The sequence below is a fragment of the Taudactylus pleione genome, unplaced genomic scaffold, assembly GCF_031769625.1.
Source record: "Taudactylus pleione unplaced genomic scaffold, aTauple2 ptg000041l, whole genome shotgun sequence".
In the NCBI taxonomy this organism is placed as follows: domain Eukaryota; kingdom Metazoa; phylum Chordata; class Amphibia; order Anura; family Myobatrachidae; genus Taudactylus; species Taudactylus pleione.
Window position 1 is genome coordinate 7,884,495 of NW_028284443.1, and position 17,709 is coordinate 7,902,203.

At 47.8% G+C, this 17,709-nt stretch overlaps 1 protein-coding gene across 4 annotated transcripts in view; it reads left to right on the forward strand.

Moving 5' to 3' along the window:
* MOV10L1 (Mov10 like RNA helicase 1) overlaps positions 1-17,709 on the forward strand; it is a 165,832-nt gene that overhangs the window by 114,133 nt on the left and 33,990 nt on the right. For all 4 annotated transcript variants that reach the window (XM_088457605.1, XM_088457606.1, XM_088457607.1 and 1 more), the window contains 4 exons: positions 3,425-3,546; positions 15,802-15,901; positions 15,981-16,145; positions 17,525-17,698. In XM_088457605.1, coding sequence (XP_088313731.1) covers positions 3,425-3,546; positions 15,802-15,901; positions 15,981-16,145; positions 17,525-17,698 — 561 coding nt within the window. The remainder of the gene's footprint in view (positions 1-3,424; positions 3,547-15,801; positions 15,902-15,980; positions 16,146-17,524; positions 17,699-17,709) is intronic.

Sequence of the window (17,709 nt, forward strand, 5' to 3'; positions counted from 1 at the left end):
GACAGCTGACAAAAGCAGCAGAATGAATTCTGAAGTGTTTTGGGCAATATTATATGCTCATATTCAGTCAAATGCTTCAGAACTCATTGGACGGCGCTTCACGGTGCAGATGGACAATGACCCGAAGCATACTGAAAAAGCAACCAAGGAGTTTTTTAAGGCTAAAAAGTGGAATGTTATGCAATGGCCAAGTCAATCCCCTGACCTGAATCCGATTGAGCATGCATTTCACTTGATGAAGACAAAACTGAAGGGAAAATGCCCCAAGAACAAGCAGAAACTGAAGACATTTGCAGTAGAGGCCTGGCAGAGCATCACCAGGGATGAAACCCAGTGTCTGGTGATGTCTATGCGTTCCAGACTTCAGGCTGTAATTGCCTGCAAAGGATTTGCAACAAAGTATTAAAAAGTGAAAGTTTGATTTAGGATTGTTTAGTTTGTCCCATTATTTTTGGCCCCTTAAAAAGTGGGAGGCACATATAGAAACCGTTGTAATTCCTACACAGTTCACCTGATTTGGATGTAATTGCCCTCAAATTAAATCTGAAAGTCTGCAGTTAAAGCACATCTTGTTTGTTTCATTTCAAAACCATGAATAGAGGCCAAAATATGAAAATTCTGTCAATGTCCCAATATTTATGCACCTGACTGTACCTGTTCTTGTGAGAGCAGGATGTGCCTGCTCCTAAGAAAAAACATGCACTTTTTAAGCTGCAAAAGATTATTTTACCAGAGTTTCCTCACTCTGACCAGCTATCTGATCACATGAGTGAAGCATGGAATATGCCCGGTAAAAGGTTTTATTTTCCAAAACATTTAAGTTAATTTTACCTGCTTCCAGCTACTGTTTTCTACTAATTGGGAAGTTCTCCCAATGGTGGATTCTCATGTAATGCATCTGGTTAAAAATGCCACCTTGTCCATTCATACTGCAACTTCCTTGAAGGAGACCACAGACAGACGTATAGAAGCTTGTCATAAATCTATATACTCTTACAGGAGCTATTACTTGTCCTGCTAGGGCTATGGCCTGGGTGGCTATATTCCGGGCACCATTTTTCTGGACTCTTCTAAATGTGTGTTTTTTTTAGGTCTTTTGTGAATAAATATGTGGATTGACTAAGTACACAGACAGCGCTTCAATATCAATTTTTTATATATGTTCTTTTGTTATTTCTTGATAGTATATACCAAGTTGTCTCTATAAAAAAACATATATAGTTGCTGCTACCCAATTAGCTGCGCTGAAGGTGCTAATTAACGATATACAAGAAAATATGGTGAATTAGTTGTTATTCAGCTTAGGGTGCGCTTATTTAGACCCAACACATACTTCTCCTAACACTACATGAAGGCTAATGTGGTTACGTACATCGGTATGCAGTCGGGAAACCGGCTGCATTAATACCGACAGCCGGCTTCCCGGCGTGGGATAAATGACCGGCGTCTATATCTAGATGCCTTTTCATTTACCTGATGCCGGGCGCCACGAGCGGACAGCCGCGGGGGGGGGGGGGTTTAGGTTTAGGGTCCCCGGGGGGGACTTAGGATTAGGCACCCCCCCGGGAGGGTTAGGCTAGGAGAAGGGGGGGTTAGGGCTAGGCACTTGTGGGGGATGTTAGGCACCCCTAAGGAGGGTTAGGGGTTAGGTTAGTTTACACTTACCTTATGGACGATCGGGATTTCCAGCGCTGTCGGGCTTCCGCTGGCGGGCTCTGCTGATCTGTCGGGCTGCCACTGCCGAGAATCGAACTGCCGGCCATGCGGCAGCCGGGATTCCATACCGATTCCCGTACATCCGCTGGAGCTGACACTTGTTATTCTTTTAACACTGGGCATGATTCAGACCCGGACGCTATATGCGGACAGTCGTTCCAAAAAAGGGACCTGCTATTTAAATTGTGCGCTAGCTCTTTGCGGTTTGTTGACGCCTCTATGTCTGAGCGAACTAAAAATGCGCTCGCTATTTTGTAAAGACGCCCCTTTGCTGTTCGCATCACACGTCATCTCCGGTATTTATTTGATTAATCGGGTACATCGAAAGGCATCTGAACTGCTCGCAGTGCTTGTGGTAGGTTTTTCCTACCGCAATCACTGCGAGCAGTTCAGGCTAAAAGACAACCAAGTGACGTGGTCGATGACGCTCCTTTACTAATTATGCACTCCCATTAAACCGTTAGGCACGCCTGCGTTCGGATCTCCACTCCCCCGTTTTCAAGCACCTTTCCCTGTTACCACCCACAAACGGTACATTCTGTCAATCAAATTAGCAGCCCCTCTTTTTTTTGCGAGCGCTCGATTTCCGACCGCAATGACTGGTTTGCGCATGCGCATGACAACCCATACGCATGCGCAGTTGTGCGAACATCACTCAGAGCGAACGAGCGGCTCTGAATCAGGCCCACTGCACGGAGGTTAATTATTTTGGCAATCTGTATCTGCTAAGGAGCCAAGACTAAATCTTGAGTGATGATAGACTAATGCATGTACACAGACGATACTAATATAACAACAAAGCTGTGTATGTTGAAGAAAAAAGGGGGTTGTATCCGCACAGAAGAAAATAATTATATATCAATATATTGATTACCAACATAGACCTCAAATAATGCCCAAGGAAAATTGGGTCTAGAAATAACTCCACGATCAGTATTGTATTGTCTTGTACTGTCTTTGTATACCTTGGAGATTTATTTTAACGGATCATATTAAAAGTAAATTTTTAATTTTAAACAATTACATATAAAGAATGCCCCACAAAAAGAGCCTTCTTTTCTTTTCTTCCATTTGAAGCTGTGTATGTAATAAACAATGGGTGCATAAATTGCTGAATTATGTGTATAATTTTGAGGTTTTGTGTCTATATTTTTAATAGAGATATCTATTAGTATTTTATGTGGTCTGTGAGGTATAAGCGCACCCTAAGGTGAATAATAACTAATTCACCATATTTTACAGATGATCTAGTTGGCGCACAGGTGTATTCATTATTGAACGTTGTAAAAGATCCTCAAGTGGTGCTTATTATTTCACTTGTGATACTAAGGAGACCTGTAAAACATGAACTGTCAGAGGTTCCTGAAGACTGGAGTTGCGAAACATAGCTGTATAGTATTTCTGATGTACCCTACACACCACACGCGCTCCCATGGGGTCGTCTGCCTCATCGTCTGATCTTATGTGCAGCATGTAAGATCAGGCGATGCGGCTTACGATTCCATGCAGCGCTATGCGGGGGGGCGGTATATCGGGCGGTCGGGCACCAAAACGTCGAGTGTGTATGGACCGCCCGATATGTCGGCCCAACAGTGCTGGGATCGTTGGCGACATCGCTGGGTACACACATCATTTAGTGTGTACCCGGGTTTAGAATTCAGGGATAATGCAGTTCATGTTATATTTTTTTTGTCTCTTACATTCCTAGTCAATAAATGACTTGGTCAAGCCATATTGTGTACCTGGAGAAGATATTCAAAAGGCTTCCCGCTTTCGGATTATAATTTCCACTTGCAGCAGTGCTGGAATGTTTTATCAGATTGGTTTAAGGTTAGTTAAATGTTGATCATGCTGCTAATTACTTTGAGGATTTTTGAAGTTGCACAAAACCTTTATCTAAGCCAGCACTTGTACCACCATGCTGCATTCTCCAACCCACAGGATCACTGTGCACGGTTTGTGCAGCCAATGAGTATCATTGCCTCCAACTTCATTTTCTCATGACCAAAGCAACAAACTGTTTAAATTGCAGTTGTGTTAAGGAGGAAGCAGCAGTCATTTCACCATAAGACCCCTGCAACTTCACTACATGAGCTGAGGAGGATGAGCAGCCATATCACTGTAACACCACCGCACCTTCACTACATGAGCTGAGAAGGACGAGCAGCCATATCACTGTAACACCACTGCACCTTCACTACATGAGCTGAGGAGGATGAGCAGCCATATCACTGTAACACCACTGCACCTTCACTACATGATCTGAGGAGGATGAGCAGCCATATCACTGTAACACCACCGCACCTTCACTACATGAGCTGAGGAGGACGAGCAGCCATAACACTGTAACACCACTGCACTTTCACTAAATGAGCTGAGGAGGACGAGCAGCCATATAATTGTAACACCACTGCACCTTCACTACATGAGCTGAGGAGGATGAGCAGCCATATCACTGTAACACCACCGCACCTTCACTACATGAGCTGAGAAGGACGAGCAGCCATATCACTGTAACACCACCGCACCTTCACTACATGATCTGAGGAGGATGAGCAGCCATATCACTGTAACACCACCGCACCTTCACTACATGATCTGAGGAGGATGAGCAGCCATATCACTGTAACACCACCGCACCTTCACTACATGAGCTGAGAAGGACGAGCAGCCATATCACTGTAACACCACTGCACCTTCACTACATGAGCTGAGGAGGATGAGCAGCCATATCCCTGTAACACCACCTCACCTTCACTACATGATCTGAGGAGGATAAGCAGCCATATCATTGTAACACCACCACACCTTCACTACATGAGCTGAGGAGGATGAGCAGCCATATCACTGTAACACCACTGCACCTTCACTACATGAGCTGAGGAGGATGAGCAGCCATATCACTGTAACACCACCGCACCTTCACTACATGATCTGAGGAGAATAAGCAGCCATATCATTGTAACACCACCGCACCTTCACTACATGATCTGAGGAGGATAAGCAGCCATATCACTGTAACACCACTGCACCTTCACTACATGAGCTGAAACCATTTGTGATTTAAATGAATAGATGTCCATCATTTCATTGGATGAATCTGTTTTAATTCAGATGAAAGTCCCCTTGAAGCACCCTTTGAATTTAGAGAAACAATGCTGCCCAGGAGTTTTATTATAAGGGGACAGTCGTGTCCTTATATTAAGGCTGCATCTAAAAAAAATGGATTTCTCCATAGAGGATTCCAGAGGGGGGGCAGGGTGTTCAAGGGGCTGCACCTCAAAAGCTATTAGAGGTACGGATCTGAAATTTGGTTTGGCCAGGTAGAACTGTCACTGGGTGCTGCACGCCAAATTTCAGGGCAAAAACATAAAAAATTAGGACATGGGAGTAATCTAAAGCTCCAACTGTCACATTTTTCTGACATTCTCAATTAGGACAACTTTTCTGCTGTAGCCTATAGGGAATTTTTGGGAAGGCAATCTCATTCTGTGAGAGTGCTGAATCGGCAGTTAACCATAGGGTGTGATGGCATACCATATCTCATATCTGTATTGCGCAAGGAACACGTCCATTAAGGTGTCAGCCCTTAATGATCGTAATTTCATTGCTTTTTGAAGTTTGAGTGGCAGAAAATCAATAGGTTTTGTGGAATTTCAGATCATGTCTAAGCAGCCTTAATGGGACATGTGAAAAAGTAAGTTTTTTTTTGTCTATGGAATTATATGTAAGTTAGTTTCTGCAGAGAGGTTCTTGGAGGTTGTAATAATAATTAGATTAGGGAAGGGTAGGCAGAATTTTCAATTTAACTGTTTAATATAAAATGACCACATAGAATAAGATTCTCCTTTGCCCCATCTTTCTTTTAAACTGAATATATCAAATGTGACAATCCCTTAATGCAGTGGTTCCAATACTGGTCCATGTGATTGGAAGCCACCAGCAATGGATTTGCCTTTCATAAAATATGTGGACAAACAGAAACAAAACCATATCTGCTACCACATAATTGAACCTAAGGATGCCTGGTGAGCACAAGTTACTTAATTAAATAAATTTTGCTGAGTTTCTCAATAAGAAACTTCTGGCCGAAGAATGCCTTGAAAAAAATGCTGATACTCTAGGGCAGTGGTTCCCAAACCTTTTTAAACCACAGCGCCCTAGAGTATCAGCATTGTTTTCACGGCATCCCTAAGCCAAATGTTCCTTACTGAGAAATTTGTAAAAAATTTTTTATTAAAGTAGTAAAGTGAAGTAAATTGTGCTTATATGTCATCCTTAGGTTCAGTTATGTGGTGGTGGACAGGTTTGCGCTTCTGTTTGTCCACATATTTATATTACATTGACCATAAATAATTTGATTTGGTGCTGGACCACCAAACTGAGGCAACCCTGCAAGTCTCTTGAGGCATCCCAGGGTGCCACGGCGCACAGTTTGACAACCACTGCTCTAGGGTGCTGTGATTCCAAAAAGTTTGTGAACCCCTGCCTTAATGGAAGACTTCATTTTAGCCCATGTCGCCAATATTCATTAGAAAGTGCAAAGCCTTAACGTAAAGCAGAAAGTGTAGACCCGAGGCGAGGGTGTTATTTTACAGAGAGAGAATATAATCATACCAAATTACAGCTGTAACCTTTTCATAAATAGTATTTTTAAATACTATTTACTAAATGCAGACTAAATAAGAGAACAGGTGCAACTTCAGAGATTTAGCAATAATTAAAGGGGTCTGTGTAGTGAAGATTTCGACAGCAGAGTTGTTTGCCTTCCTCTTGTAGCTTCATTTTCACAAGCCTGTATCGGCTTCAGTAATTCAGTCCCGCTCCAAGAATGCATCTTGGGAACCAGAGTGCAATGTCTCATCATCCAACTGAGAATTCAAGGAAATGTCCTCTGCACTCCTTATATAGCCTCTTAAGAGATATAATCAGATACAATTGTCTTCCACTATGATCTACTAACTGTAGATCATAAATTGCAGTAGTACTTTAAATATGAAATAAGTGATTATATACTGTATAACACTAGCTCAAAGTAGCACTAATTATAAAGATTACCTTTATAAGTATATATTGCTTATAAATTCTATTCAGCCTAATAACATTACACTATTTCTAAGATCTCAATATTCAATTCCCACATATTTTATATACGTATGTTTAGTACAACATAGTCTAAAAATGTGCAAACTTTAGGTTTTAGTATATGGTATCTGATGCCCAAGTTGCAGAATCTTACATTACACTGATTCATAATATTTCTCCTTCATCCACTAGGGGACACTGGAGCATAAACAATGGGGTATAGACGGTGGTAGAGTAGAGCCTGGCACTTTAAATAATATAGAAGTGACTGGCTCCTCCCCCTCTATGCCCCATCATCCCCAGTTTTAGAAATGTGCCAGAGAGAGCCAGTAGCACATTAGGCTGTCTCCAGCCTTTTCATATAACTCCTGCCATGCATATATGTGGGTCTATTACACTTCAGCAGCACATATACTAAAAAAATTAAAGGCTGGGTTTAAACTTCCCAGTTATCACCACAGCCATCTGTGCTAACCTTGGGAGGTATCTTATGTGCTCGCTTCGGCAGCACATACACTAAAATTTGACCCTGAGATTATATATCCCAGTGTATAATAGATTAGTGGGCTATATGTGCTAGAGCTCATGTTCTACTGCTTTACCTTGTGATAGTCACAGGTTCGATTCCTAGGACGCACATGTTTTTACTAAGCAACGTTTCTTTAAGCGACCTTTTTACAAAACAAGCCTACAGCCACAACGCCCTGAACACGCTCAATCTCATATGATCTCGAAATTTAATGTATACATGTATATAAAGTTATGTATTTTACGGAATCTGTATGTAATACCGGTGGATCAAATACAGTCAGCGGCAGCCCGACGGGTTGGAATCCCGACAGCATCAGGAAAGTACCCTAACCCTCCCCTAACCCTCCCTTAGGGGTGCCTAACCCTAACCTTCCCCCTTAGTGCCTAACCCTTCCGGGAGGGGGTTGTCCCAAACCCTAACCCCCCCCCTAGTGGTGCCCCCCTTTCCCTACCCTAACCCTCCTGGAGAGGTGCCTATCCCTAAGTCAACCCCGGGGGTCCCTAACGCTAATCCACCCCCCCGATGCTACACACTAAGACACCTTTGTTCGGTAAGCCGGGTGTCGGGATTTAGTAGTGGGGCTAATGATAGGTGTTGGGATTTCGACCCATATCTGTAGTCCCATTTCGGGATGTGGCTGTCAGGATATCGGCAGGCGGGATAGTGCCCGAGGGTATCCTAACTACATCCCGTATTTTCCATGTGTGCTCCAGGGGCACTAGGTGTCCAGGTACAGCTTTGGCTGCTCTAATAGTGGGCATTCTGCCCCACATCTCTCAAGCCTTGGGCTATCGCTTTGCAGCCTTTAACTAAAATGTAGCGCAGTTTCAGGCTAGGTATTTGAAGACCCCTAGAAAAAGTTTGTAAGGGCCCCAATGGTGAAATATGTATTTAACACATGTAACTTTGAAGGAAGATGGGCCCCCCTCAGCTCTGGGCCCCATAGCAGCTGCACCCTTTGCACCTATGGTAGTTCCGCACATGTGGGAATCTGGCAGTAAACTAATCCACTTAGCACTACCTCTACCTTGAGAGGAGAGAGACTTTTCATTACATTCCTCCTGTATCACGGTATAGGTACCCTTTTCGGAGTACATTCCAGTACTCCAAAGTATTGCCTTGACGCAGATCTAGCTCAGCAAGATAAGTCTCTTATGCTGTAGCCCCCAAATAAGTTTCCAATTTAAACATCCTCTCTCAGAGCTTAATTGTTTTAAATTACAACAGACTGCAGTTACAGTTTCTATTCTGCAGGCCGAGGGGCCACCCTCCAAGAAGTTAGACAGGGTCAGGCCCCGGCTAATGTTATTGGGCATTAAGCAGGAACTTGGTGGGGAAGGTTCCTGCTGTTCATTTATATTGTTTTAATTTGTAACCACTATATTAACGTCAGGGATCACTGGTTAGTGATTCAGTGTCATATATGCGATATACTTGACAATAATTTTTGTTAGTGTAACAATGCTTACCCTGCGTCTAGTGGGTAGGAGATGGTTAGGTGGTACTGTAAATATTGGCCTCTCTATCTTTCTGATGCACATAGTGTGTTCAGGCAGACCGTTGTGGGGGGGATCCAGCCCGCCTGGCAGCAACAGTGACCCCCTTCCACCACTGCTCCATATGTGAAATGGAGGCGGTCCTGCATCCATGGGGATTCATGTCCCTCCAATCCCAATGCAGTACGTCCAGTCTGGCGCCAGCCACAGACCCATCCACGACCCGGCGGCCATCGTGAAAGAGCTTAAACAGGCTGTCATTTGCCGGGCGAAGTTCAAAGAGCCGACGTCCACTGGAAGTGGGGGTGGGCGTCGGCTCTTTGATGTACATCTGGCGGGCGGCAGCCTGGTTAAGCTTTTCGCACGTGGCCATCTCGTGAGTCAGGATGGGCTCGCGGCTGGTGCCAGACTGGGCACACTGCGTTGGGATTTGCGGGACCTGCATCCCCGTAGACCGCTGCCATTCTCCATGTGGAGCAGCGGCGGAAGGGGGCTACTGTTGCTGCCCCCGAGCTCACTGCTTTCCGCCGGGCAGGCCAGGGAAGGCTGTCTCCCCCAGCATCCCGCCTCACCACACAAGGACACTGGCACTAGCTTCGACACGCCACCATTTTCTGGAACGCTGCCCGTTGCCGCCACCAAACGCCAGCAGCATGTCATGCAGCAGTTTTTAGGAAATTGTGAATGACATCGCAGGACCATATCTGCACATACAAAGTACAGCTCCTGCGCATGTGCAGATCTGCAAACATCGGAGATGTACGTAAATATCTAATTTCTACTTCAGGGTCCATAGGGTATCCACAGGATACCTTGGGGTATAGGTGTGACGTCAGTCGCAGGGCACCAAAGAGTTAAGCTTTCAGCCTCCCAGGATGCACTAGGTCCCCCTCCTATACCCCGCCCCCGGGCCAAGGCACCTCAGTTTAGTTTGGTGCCCGGCTGGAGTCGGGTGCACCTGTTGGAGTGGGGGCTAGAAGAGCCCCTGAAGCTTATTCTTCATGCAGCTGTGGCTGCACAACTGGATGTACAGCATGGACAGTCAGTCCTGACGTCCATGCTGTCTTCCCTACACCCCGCCGGTACCAGAACGCCGGTACTGATCCGGGGATGCTGGTGGGCGTCTGGGGTCACAGCTAGCGGTGACCCCAGATGCTCCGGACCATGGCCGGATTCAAGGGGGACAGAGGTAAGCAGCGGGGTCCCGCGGTGGGTCCCCGCTGATCACATGGTCCTAAGTCCCCAGGCAGGGGGCTCCCTGGGGACTGGCTGCAGCGTGGAGCCAGGCGACCAACCTGCGCTTCCACTACCCCCTGGGACAGCGGACCGCAGCAGAGCGGTAGCGCTGCGGCGTCCCAGGGGTTAAATGCATGCCAGGGGAGCGCGCCTTCCCTGTCTCACAGCCGGCGCCTCCCCCGCTGCACACAGCCCTCTCTGCATGCTGCCGACTGGTCCTGTGGCAGCGCTCCTCCCCCAGGCCAGCCTCCTCTCTGCTCCTCGGCGGCCATCCTCTCCAGAACGCATGGTGAACGCTGCTGGAAGCGCTGGACGGAAGCATCGTGGTCTGGGTCCCCCCGCATACCTCTCCTCCGCTGTGGTCAGGTCTGTGTATGCAGCGCTGTGTCCTACCAGGCCCTGTGTCTGTGTAGTTGAGTGATCAGCGCTGTTAGTGCAGGAATTGTTATTTCTCTGCATTGTATGTGACTGTGCTAGCGCTGCTGCCTGTAATCTTTTCTTCATCTAAACTGTCAGCTTTATTACTGTCCCTGTTCTTTCTGCTAAAGCCCTTGCGGTGCGGTGCTGCAGGGTGGTCTCTCGCCTATTTAATACTTAATTGGTGAGAGAGGTCACATACGTGGTGCCATCATGTCTGAAAGTGATTTTCCCCTCCGGCTACAGTGTACCACGTGCAAAGTACCGTTAGCGGAGGGGGAGGGTAGCGCGGAGGGCCTTTGCCGGCAGTGTTTGTCCATGGCGCGGCCTATTACGGTTACAGCACCGGTACAGGAGCCGCCCTGGGCTTGTTTCGCTCAGGCGTTAACAGCTTTAGTGGGCCAGTTAGCTCCGCAGCCCGCGTTTACTCCGATGGGTTTGTCCCAGCAGTCTGTGGTGTCGTCACCCATGCAGGGGTTCCCACGACAATTGGTGGTACCCCACAGTCTCCCTATTTCCCCGCTCCCGGGTTCTCAGGAGCCAGCGTGGGTTAACTCCCTGACTAGTTCTGTACAGCACTTGTCGGATGTGTTGCAAGGGGAGTCTGTGATGCGGTCTCATAAAAGGCCGGTGGCGTCTCTGTCCGCTCCTTATGAGGATGACGAAGGGACGTCTGATGATGGGGAGATTCTAGATCCTTACGATCAGGAACCTCTCCATACTAAGGACGCTGATGCTAAGTCCAAAGTATATATTCCTGGACTTATTCGGGCGGTCCGCACAGCCTTGGTGATTGAGGACGAAGTTCCCCCAGCGGCTAAATCTAAGTATGCCTTTTTCAAAGATGTGAAGGGCGATGCCACAGTCTTTCCTCTTTCGGGTCAGTTGGTGGACCATTTAGAGGAGGCGTGGAAACAACCTGGCAAAAGATACCAGCCGCAGAGACGCCTGGCGGTGGCTTATCCGTTCGCGGATAATTATTTTGCGAAGTGGGAATCCCCTCCACAGGTGGATTCTCACGTGACCCGTCTTGTCCGTAGTGCCACATTGCCGATGCCATCCATGTCCTCCCTTAAGGATGCTACGGACCGCAAGGTAGAAATCTGCCTGAAGTCCGCTTATTCCCTTGCAGGGGGGGCAGCACGGCCGGCTATGGCCATTTGCTGGGTTGCCAGAGCGATGGAGCGCTGGGCGGATTCATTAGAGGCTTCTTTTGAATCCGACTGTCCGGCCGATCAGGCGGAGTTGATTGGCAATCTCCGTGATTCGGCCACCTACATCAACGAGGCGGCTCTAGACATTAGTACTCTGGTGTCTAGAATTTCTTCAGCAGCGGTAGCTGCTCGTCGCACCTTGTGGCTGCGATCCTGGAAGGCGGACGCAGATTCCATGAAAGGTCTGGAAGCGTTGCCGTTTACCGGAGAAGTTCTCTTCGGTCCGGATCTGGATAAGATTGTGGCCACGCTGGCGGCAGCCAAATCTTCCTGTCTCCCGTCGGCCGCTGCTCCTTCTGGTTCGGGACCATCGTCCTTTCGGTCATCTAGGGCCCAGGGCAGGCCCAAACCACAGTCGTTTCCTCGACAGGCTGGCCCTAAGAAATCGGTCAAGCCCCGGAAGCAGGCATGGAGTACCAGACGTCCGGCCCCCAAGCCAGATGACAAGCCTGCGGCCTGACGGTCCGGGCCTCCCTTTGGGGGATCCCAGGGTGGGAGGCCGCCTGCTACAGTTCGCCCAGTGTTGGTCGACCACTACGACAGACACTTGGGTTCTGGAGGTGGTTTCCCACGGATACGCCCTCTCCTTCCGGCACAGACCCCCGGCTCGCTTCTTCACCACGGGTCTCCCATCAGACCGGAACAAGGCTACGGAGCTGCGGAAGGTATTGCACACTATGCTCCAGGCTGGAGTTATAGTGGCGGTTCCATTCTCCCAGAGGGGCCAGGGTTTCTATTCAAATCTATTTTTGGTACAGAAACCCAATGGGTCATATCGTCCGATTCTCAACCTCAAAGCACTCAACAAGTCTTTGCGGGTCCCGAAGTTTCGGATGGAGACCCTACGGTCCATCATTCTGGCGCTGGAACCTGGGGACTACTTGGTGTCATTGGACATACAGGACGCTTACCTGCATGTCCCTATTCTTTGGCGCCATCAACAGTTCCTCAGGTTCGCAATCAGCAGCGACCACTTCCAGTTTCGGGCGTTACCTTTTGGCCTGGCAACAGCACCACGTGTTTTCACCAAGGTGATGGCGGTCATGGCGGCTTCTCTGCGGCTGCAGGGAGTCCGCATGTTGCCGTATTTGGACGACTTGTTATTGGTGGCAGGATCTCCAGAGCTCCTGTTACACCACTTGGACCTGACCATTGCACTGCTGCAACGGCACGGCTGGCTAATCAACTGGCAGAAGTCCACTCTAATCCCGTCTCGGAGGATTCTGCATCTTGGAGCCTTATTGGACTCGGGACAGCAAAGGATCTTCGTGACGGAGGACAAGATCTCTGCTTTACAGTCAAGGGTGCGCAGTTGTCTGCACAGCCGCCGGGTGTCCTTACACTCGGCGATGAGGTTACTGGGCTCCATGGTGTCGGTGTTCGACATGGTGGAATACGCCCAGTTTCACTCCAGACCTCTGCAGCACCTGATCCTGTCCAAGTGGAACGGGCTGACTCAGTCTCTGAAGTCCCAGACGATTGTGCTCACCCAGGAGGTTCGCCTGTCCCTTACGTGGTGGTTACAGACGACCCACCTCAACAAGGGACGTCCGTTCTGGGTTCCAAATTGGGTCCTGTTGACAACGGACGCCAGTCTTCGGGGCTGGGGAGCAGTTTCGGGTCCACACTTGTTCCAGGGCAGGTGGACGCCGACAGAAGCGGAGCTTCCAATAAATATCTTGGAACTCCGTGCGGTCTTCAATGCTCTCCAGCAGGCACAGCGGTTTCTCCAGGGTCGCCCGGTGCAGGTCCAGTCGGACAACGCTACCACCGTGGCCTACATAAACAGGCAAGGAGGAACTCGCAGTCGGGCGGCTCTCGTAGAGGTCTCTCGGATCCTGGTTTGGGCGGAGCGCAATCTTCCGGCCATATCAGCGGTCTTCATCCCGGGAGTGCTCAATTGGGAGGCGGACTTTCTAAGTCGCCAGGACGTTCATCCGGGGGAATGGTCCCTGCACCCGGACGTTTTTCAACTACTGGTGGACAGGTGGGGTCTTCCAGAAATCGACCTCATGGCGTCCCGGCACAACAACAAGTTGCCGGTGTACGGGTCTCGCACAAGAGACGAAGGGGCGTCTCTGGTGGATGCTCTGTCCGTCCGGTGGACGTTCCGGTTCGCATACCTGTTCCCTCCGGTCTCCCTTCTTCCACGGGTAATCCGGAAATTCAAACAGGAAGGAGGGACGCTCCTGTTGATAGCTCCCGCGTGGCCCAGACGGCACTGGTTCTCAGACCTTCAGGGTCTGTCCGTGGACATTCCTCTGCGGTTGCCGCTACGACCGGACCTTCTGTCTCAGGGTCCTTGCCTTCACCCGGACCTGACTCGGCTGTCTTTGACGGCGTGGCTGTTGAGACGGCCATGCTGAGGTCCCGGGGGTTTTCCAGCTCTGTGGTGCGTACCATGTTGCGAGCTCGGAAACCGTCTTCCGCGAGGATATACCATCGCGTGTGGCATACGTTCTTCCAGTGGTGTCGACCGAGAGGTTATGCACCGCGGGAGTTTCGTCTGTCTCGGATTCTCGCCTTCCTGCAAGCGGGACTAGATCATGGGCTTCGCCTTGCTTCTTTGAAGGTACAGGTTTCGGCCCTATCTGTCTGGTTTCACCGTAGGATTGCTACAATCCCGGATGTGCGCACCTTTATGCAGGGTGTTCTCCGCATTCAGCCGCCCTTTGTTCCACCTGTGGCGCCTTGGGATTTGGCTGTGGTCCTGAGGGCTCTCCAAGGACCGCCGTTTGAACCACTGGGCTCAGTGGATCTTAAATGGCTAACAGCTAAGACTGTTTTCCTTCTGGCCATTGCTTCGGCCAGACGTGTTTCTGAGTTAGGGGCTCTTTCTTGTAGACCCCCTTTCTTGGTTTTTTATGGGAACAGGGCAGTGCTCCGCACTCGGCCCGAGTTTCTTCCCAAAGTTGTTTCCCAGTTTCATATTAACGAGGAAATAGTTGTTCCGGCCTTTAACTCACCGGGTCTTTCCGTGGGTGAGGCCTCTTTGGATGTTGTGCGGGCCTTAAGGACTTATGTTGACCGCACTTCTTCGTTTAGGAAGTCGGACGCTTTGTTTGTCCTCTTTGGCTTCCGTAAAAAGGGTTGGCCTGCTTCAAAGCAAACTTTGGCAGCCTGGATCCGTATGGCTATTTCTGAAGCTTATCTTCATGAAGGCCTACCGGTCCCTCCTTCTCTGAAGGCTCATTCCACTAGGTCTGTGGGTCCTTCGTGGGCAGCTCGACGTGGTGCCTCGGCAGTTCAGATCTGCAAGGCTGCTACGTGGTCTTCTGTCCATACCTTCGTGAGGTATTACAGGTTTGACACCTTCGCCTCTCAGGATGCTTCCTTCGGGCGGCGGATTCTCCTTTCTGCACAGGAGCGTCCCCACCCTTAAAGGATACTGCTTTGGGACATCCCCAAGGTATCCTGTGGATACCCTATGGACCCTGAAGTAGAAAATATGAGATATGGTAAGAACTTACCCTTGTTATCTCTATTTCTACGAAGTCCATAGGGTTCCACAGGACTCCCGCCCTGTCGCACCTGTGCTGCAGATGGGCTTTGCTCTGGTCACCGGTTTTCCGTCTCCCTCTGGTGAGAATGTGATTCTTGTATGTGTCCAGATCTTTGTTCTCTCTCTTCCTTCTCCTCCTCCGGCCTATGGCTTGGTAACTAACTGAGGTGCCTTGGCCCGGGGGCGGGGTATAGGAGGGGGACCTAGTGCATCCTGGGAGGCTGAAAGCTTAACTCTTTGGTGCCCTGCGACTGACGTCACACCTATACCCCAAGGTATCCTGTGGAACCCTATGGACTTCGTAGAAATAGAGATAACAAGGGTAAGTTCTTACCATATCTCATATTTTACGTACATCTCTGAATTAGGCCCTGTCTTACATATATAAGCTTAATGTAGTTTTTTTTTGTTGCATATGTAATCTTAAAATCACTTTCTGTTAATCACTGTTAATTTAAATACATTTTTACAATTACCTTCAGCCATACGAATTTCACAAATGTCTATATGTAATGTGACCTCAATCTACATAAATCCTGTTTACCTAATATGTAAAAACTTTAAAAACACATGCTGTCTCTTGCTGATCTTGGATTGTTTCAGAGTCGGACACTTTACTCACGTATTCATTGATGAAGCTGGACAGGCCAGTGAACCAGAGTGTCTCATACCTCTGGGCCTAGTGTCTGAAGTCACTGGACAGGTACAAATTCTTAACAAGCAACTCTTCAAGCCTTCTATGTAAATAGCTGAATTTTCAAACGCATGTTTTACTTTTACAGATCGTTCTTGCAGGAGATCCCATGCAACTTGGACCAGTGATAAAGTCTAGATTTGCTTTGGCATATGGGCTTAATATATCACTGCTGGAGAGATTAATGGCTCTGCCAATTTATTTAAGGGATGAAGAGACCTATGGGGCCTGTGGGAACTACAATCCATTGTTGGTATGTGGTGCACAAACTTGAATTTGGATACATCAGTGGCATCACTATGGTGGTGCGGGCCCCAGTGGATGTCACCCTCGGAGGGAGTAACACCAAAATGTCGGCTCCTCCTTAGTGACAGCAGCAGGGACTGCAGTGTGACATTCTTCTGCAGCACTTGGCTCCTATAACAGAGGAGGAGCCGGCAGTGCAGGCAGGCACGGTCTTCGGGGACAGCGCAGCATGCCAGGGATACTGGGCAAGCCCTCGGAGTGATGCTGTCGAGAGTTCCCGCAAGGCCATGCCCCTTTTCGGTGGCGCGAGGGGTGATTTAGAGTGCGCACTGGGTGTCACCAGACCCGGTGACACCTCTGTCAGCACACCAGGTCCAGTGCGTCTCTGCCGCGCCGAGACTTTATCGCTTAAATTCTGCATCTTATTCCCATAAATAAAACACTAGAAATGACAAAACTACTCTACTACATTGCACTAATCAATTTGATATACAACATTTGTATACATGTGTGTGTGACTGAGCCTGATGCTGTATACGAAGTGCTTCGATTGTGCGGCTGGCGCTTTTTCTTATGCAAATTCTGTTGTGCTTAATCTGTGACTTTGTACATATTTAGATCTAATTCCTTTGCGTTTAAAATCGCATCTAGTAGATTTTAAGTGATGTTTCACTGCGATGTGAATAAGATGCAAAATTTAAGGAAAAGGACGGTACGCTACACCTCTTGGAGCAGTTCATTCGCGCATGAGGACACACCTGTACACTTTTTGTTTTTTGCATGAATGTTAAGTAAATTTATTATTGTGCTATAACAATCCTTGGAGAGAGATAAAGTACCAAACAATCAGCTTCTGACGGTCATTTTTCAAACACAGCCTGTAAAATGGCAGTTAGGAGCTGATTGGTTGGTACTTTTTCTCTCTCCAAGCTTTGATGCATATCCTCCATTGTCTCTAGAGCAATCTATACACTTTCTTAAAAGCAGGTATTTCTAATTTGTTCCTTTATATTCTTTGTATCTTTACTGTGCTTTAATAAAAATTATGCTTTTTATGTGACTGTGCAATATATATAATTATACATTTGTTGGTTCTCTCACTTCCACTTTCAAAACTGAAACTCATTTTTCTAACCATAAGTGAATCCATATTTCCAAACATTTGTATGTTCTCTACCGGATATAAATGTCAGTATGACGTTGACTTTGATTTTATTCTTGTATGCAGTATACATGTATTTAAGCAGAAAGCCATGGGGCTGTGGCTATGCAGCAGCTGTGCTATAAACATTCGGTTGATAAGTTAACAACATTATTATTAGGCTGCTTAATTACAAACACTATAATGTAATTAAACGATTTCTGATCTTATTTTATTATTGAAAGATCACAAAGCTTAGGAAGAACTACAGATCACACGCTGCCTTGCTTCAGCTCCCATCCAAGCTGTTCTACCACAAAGAACTGGAAGTCTGTGCAGATCCAGCAGTTGTGAATCGTCTCTTGAGATGGGACAAGCTGCCCAAGAAAGGTTTCCCATTAATTTTCCATGGTATCAGGGTATGTAGCTT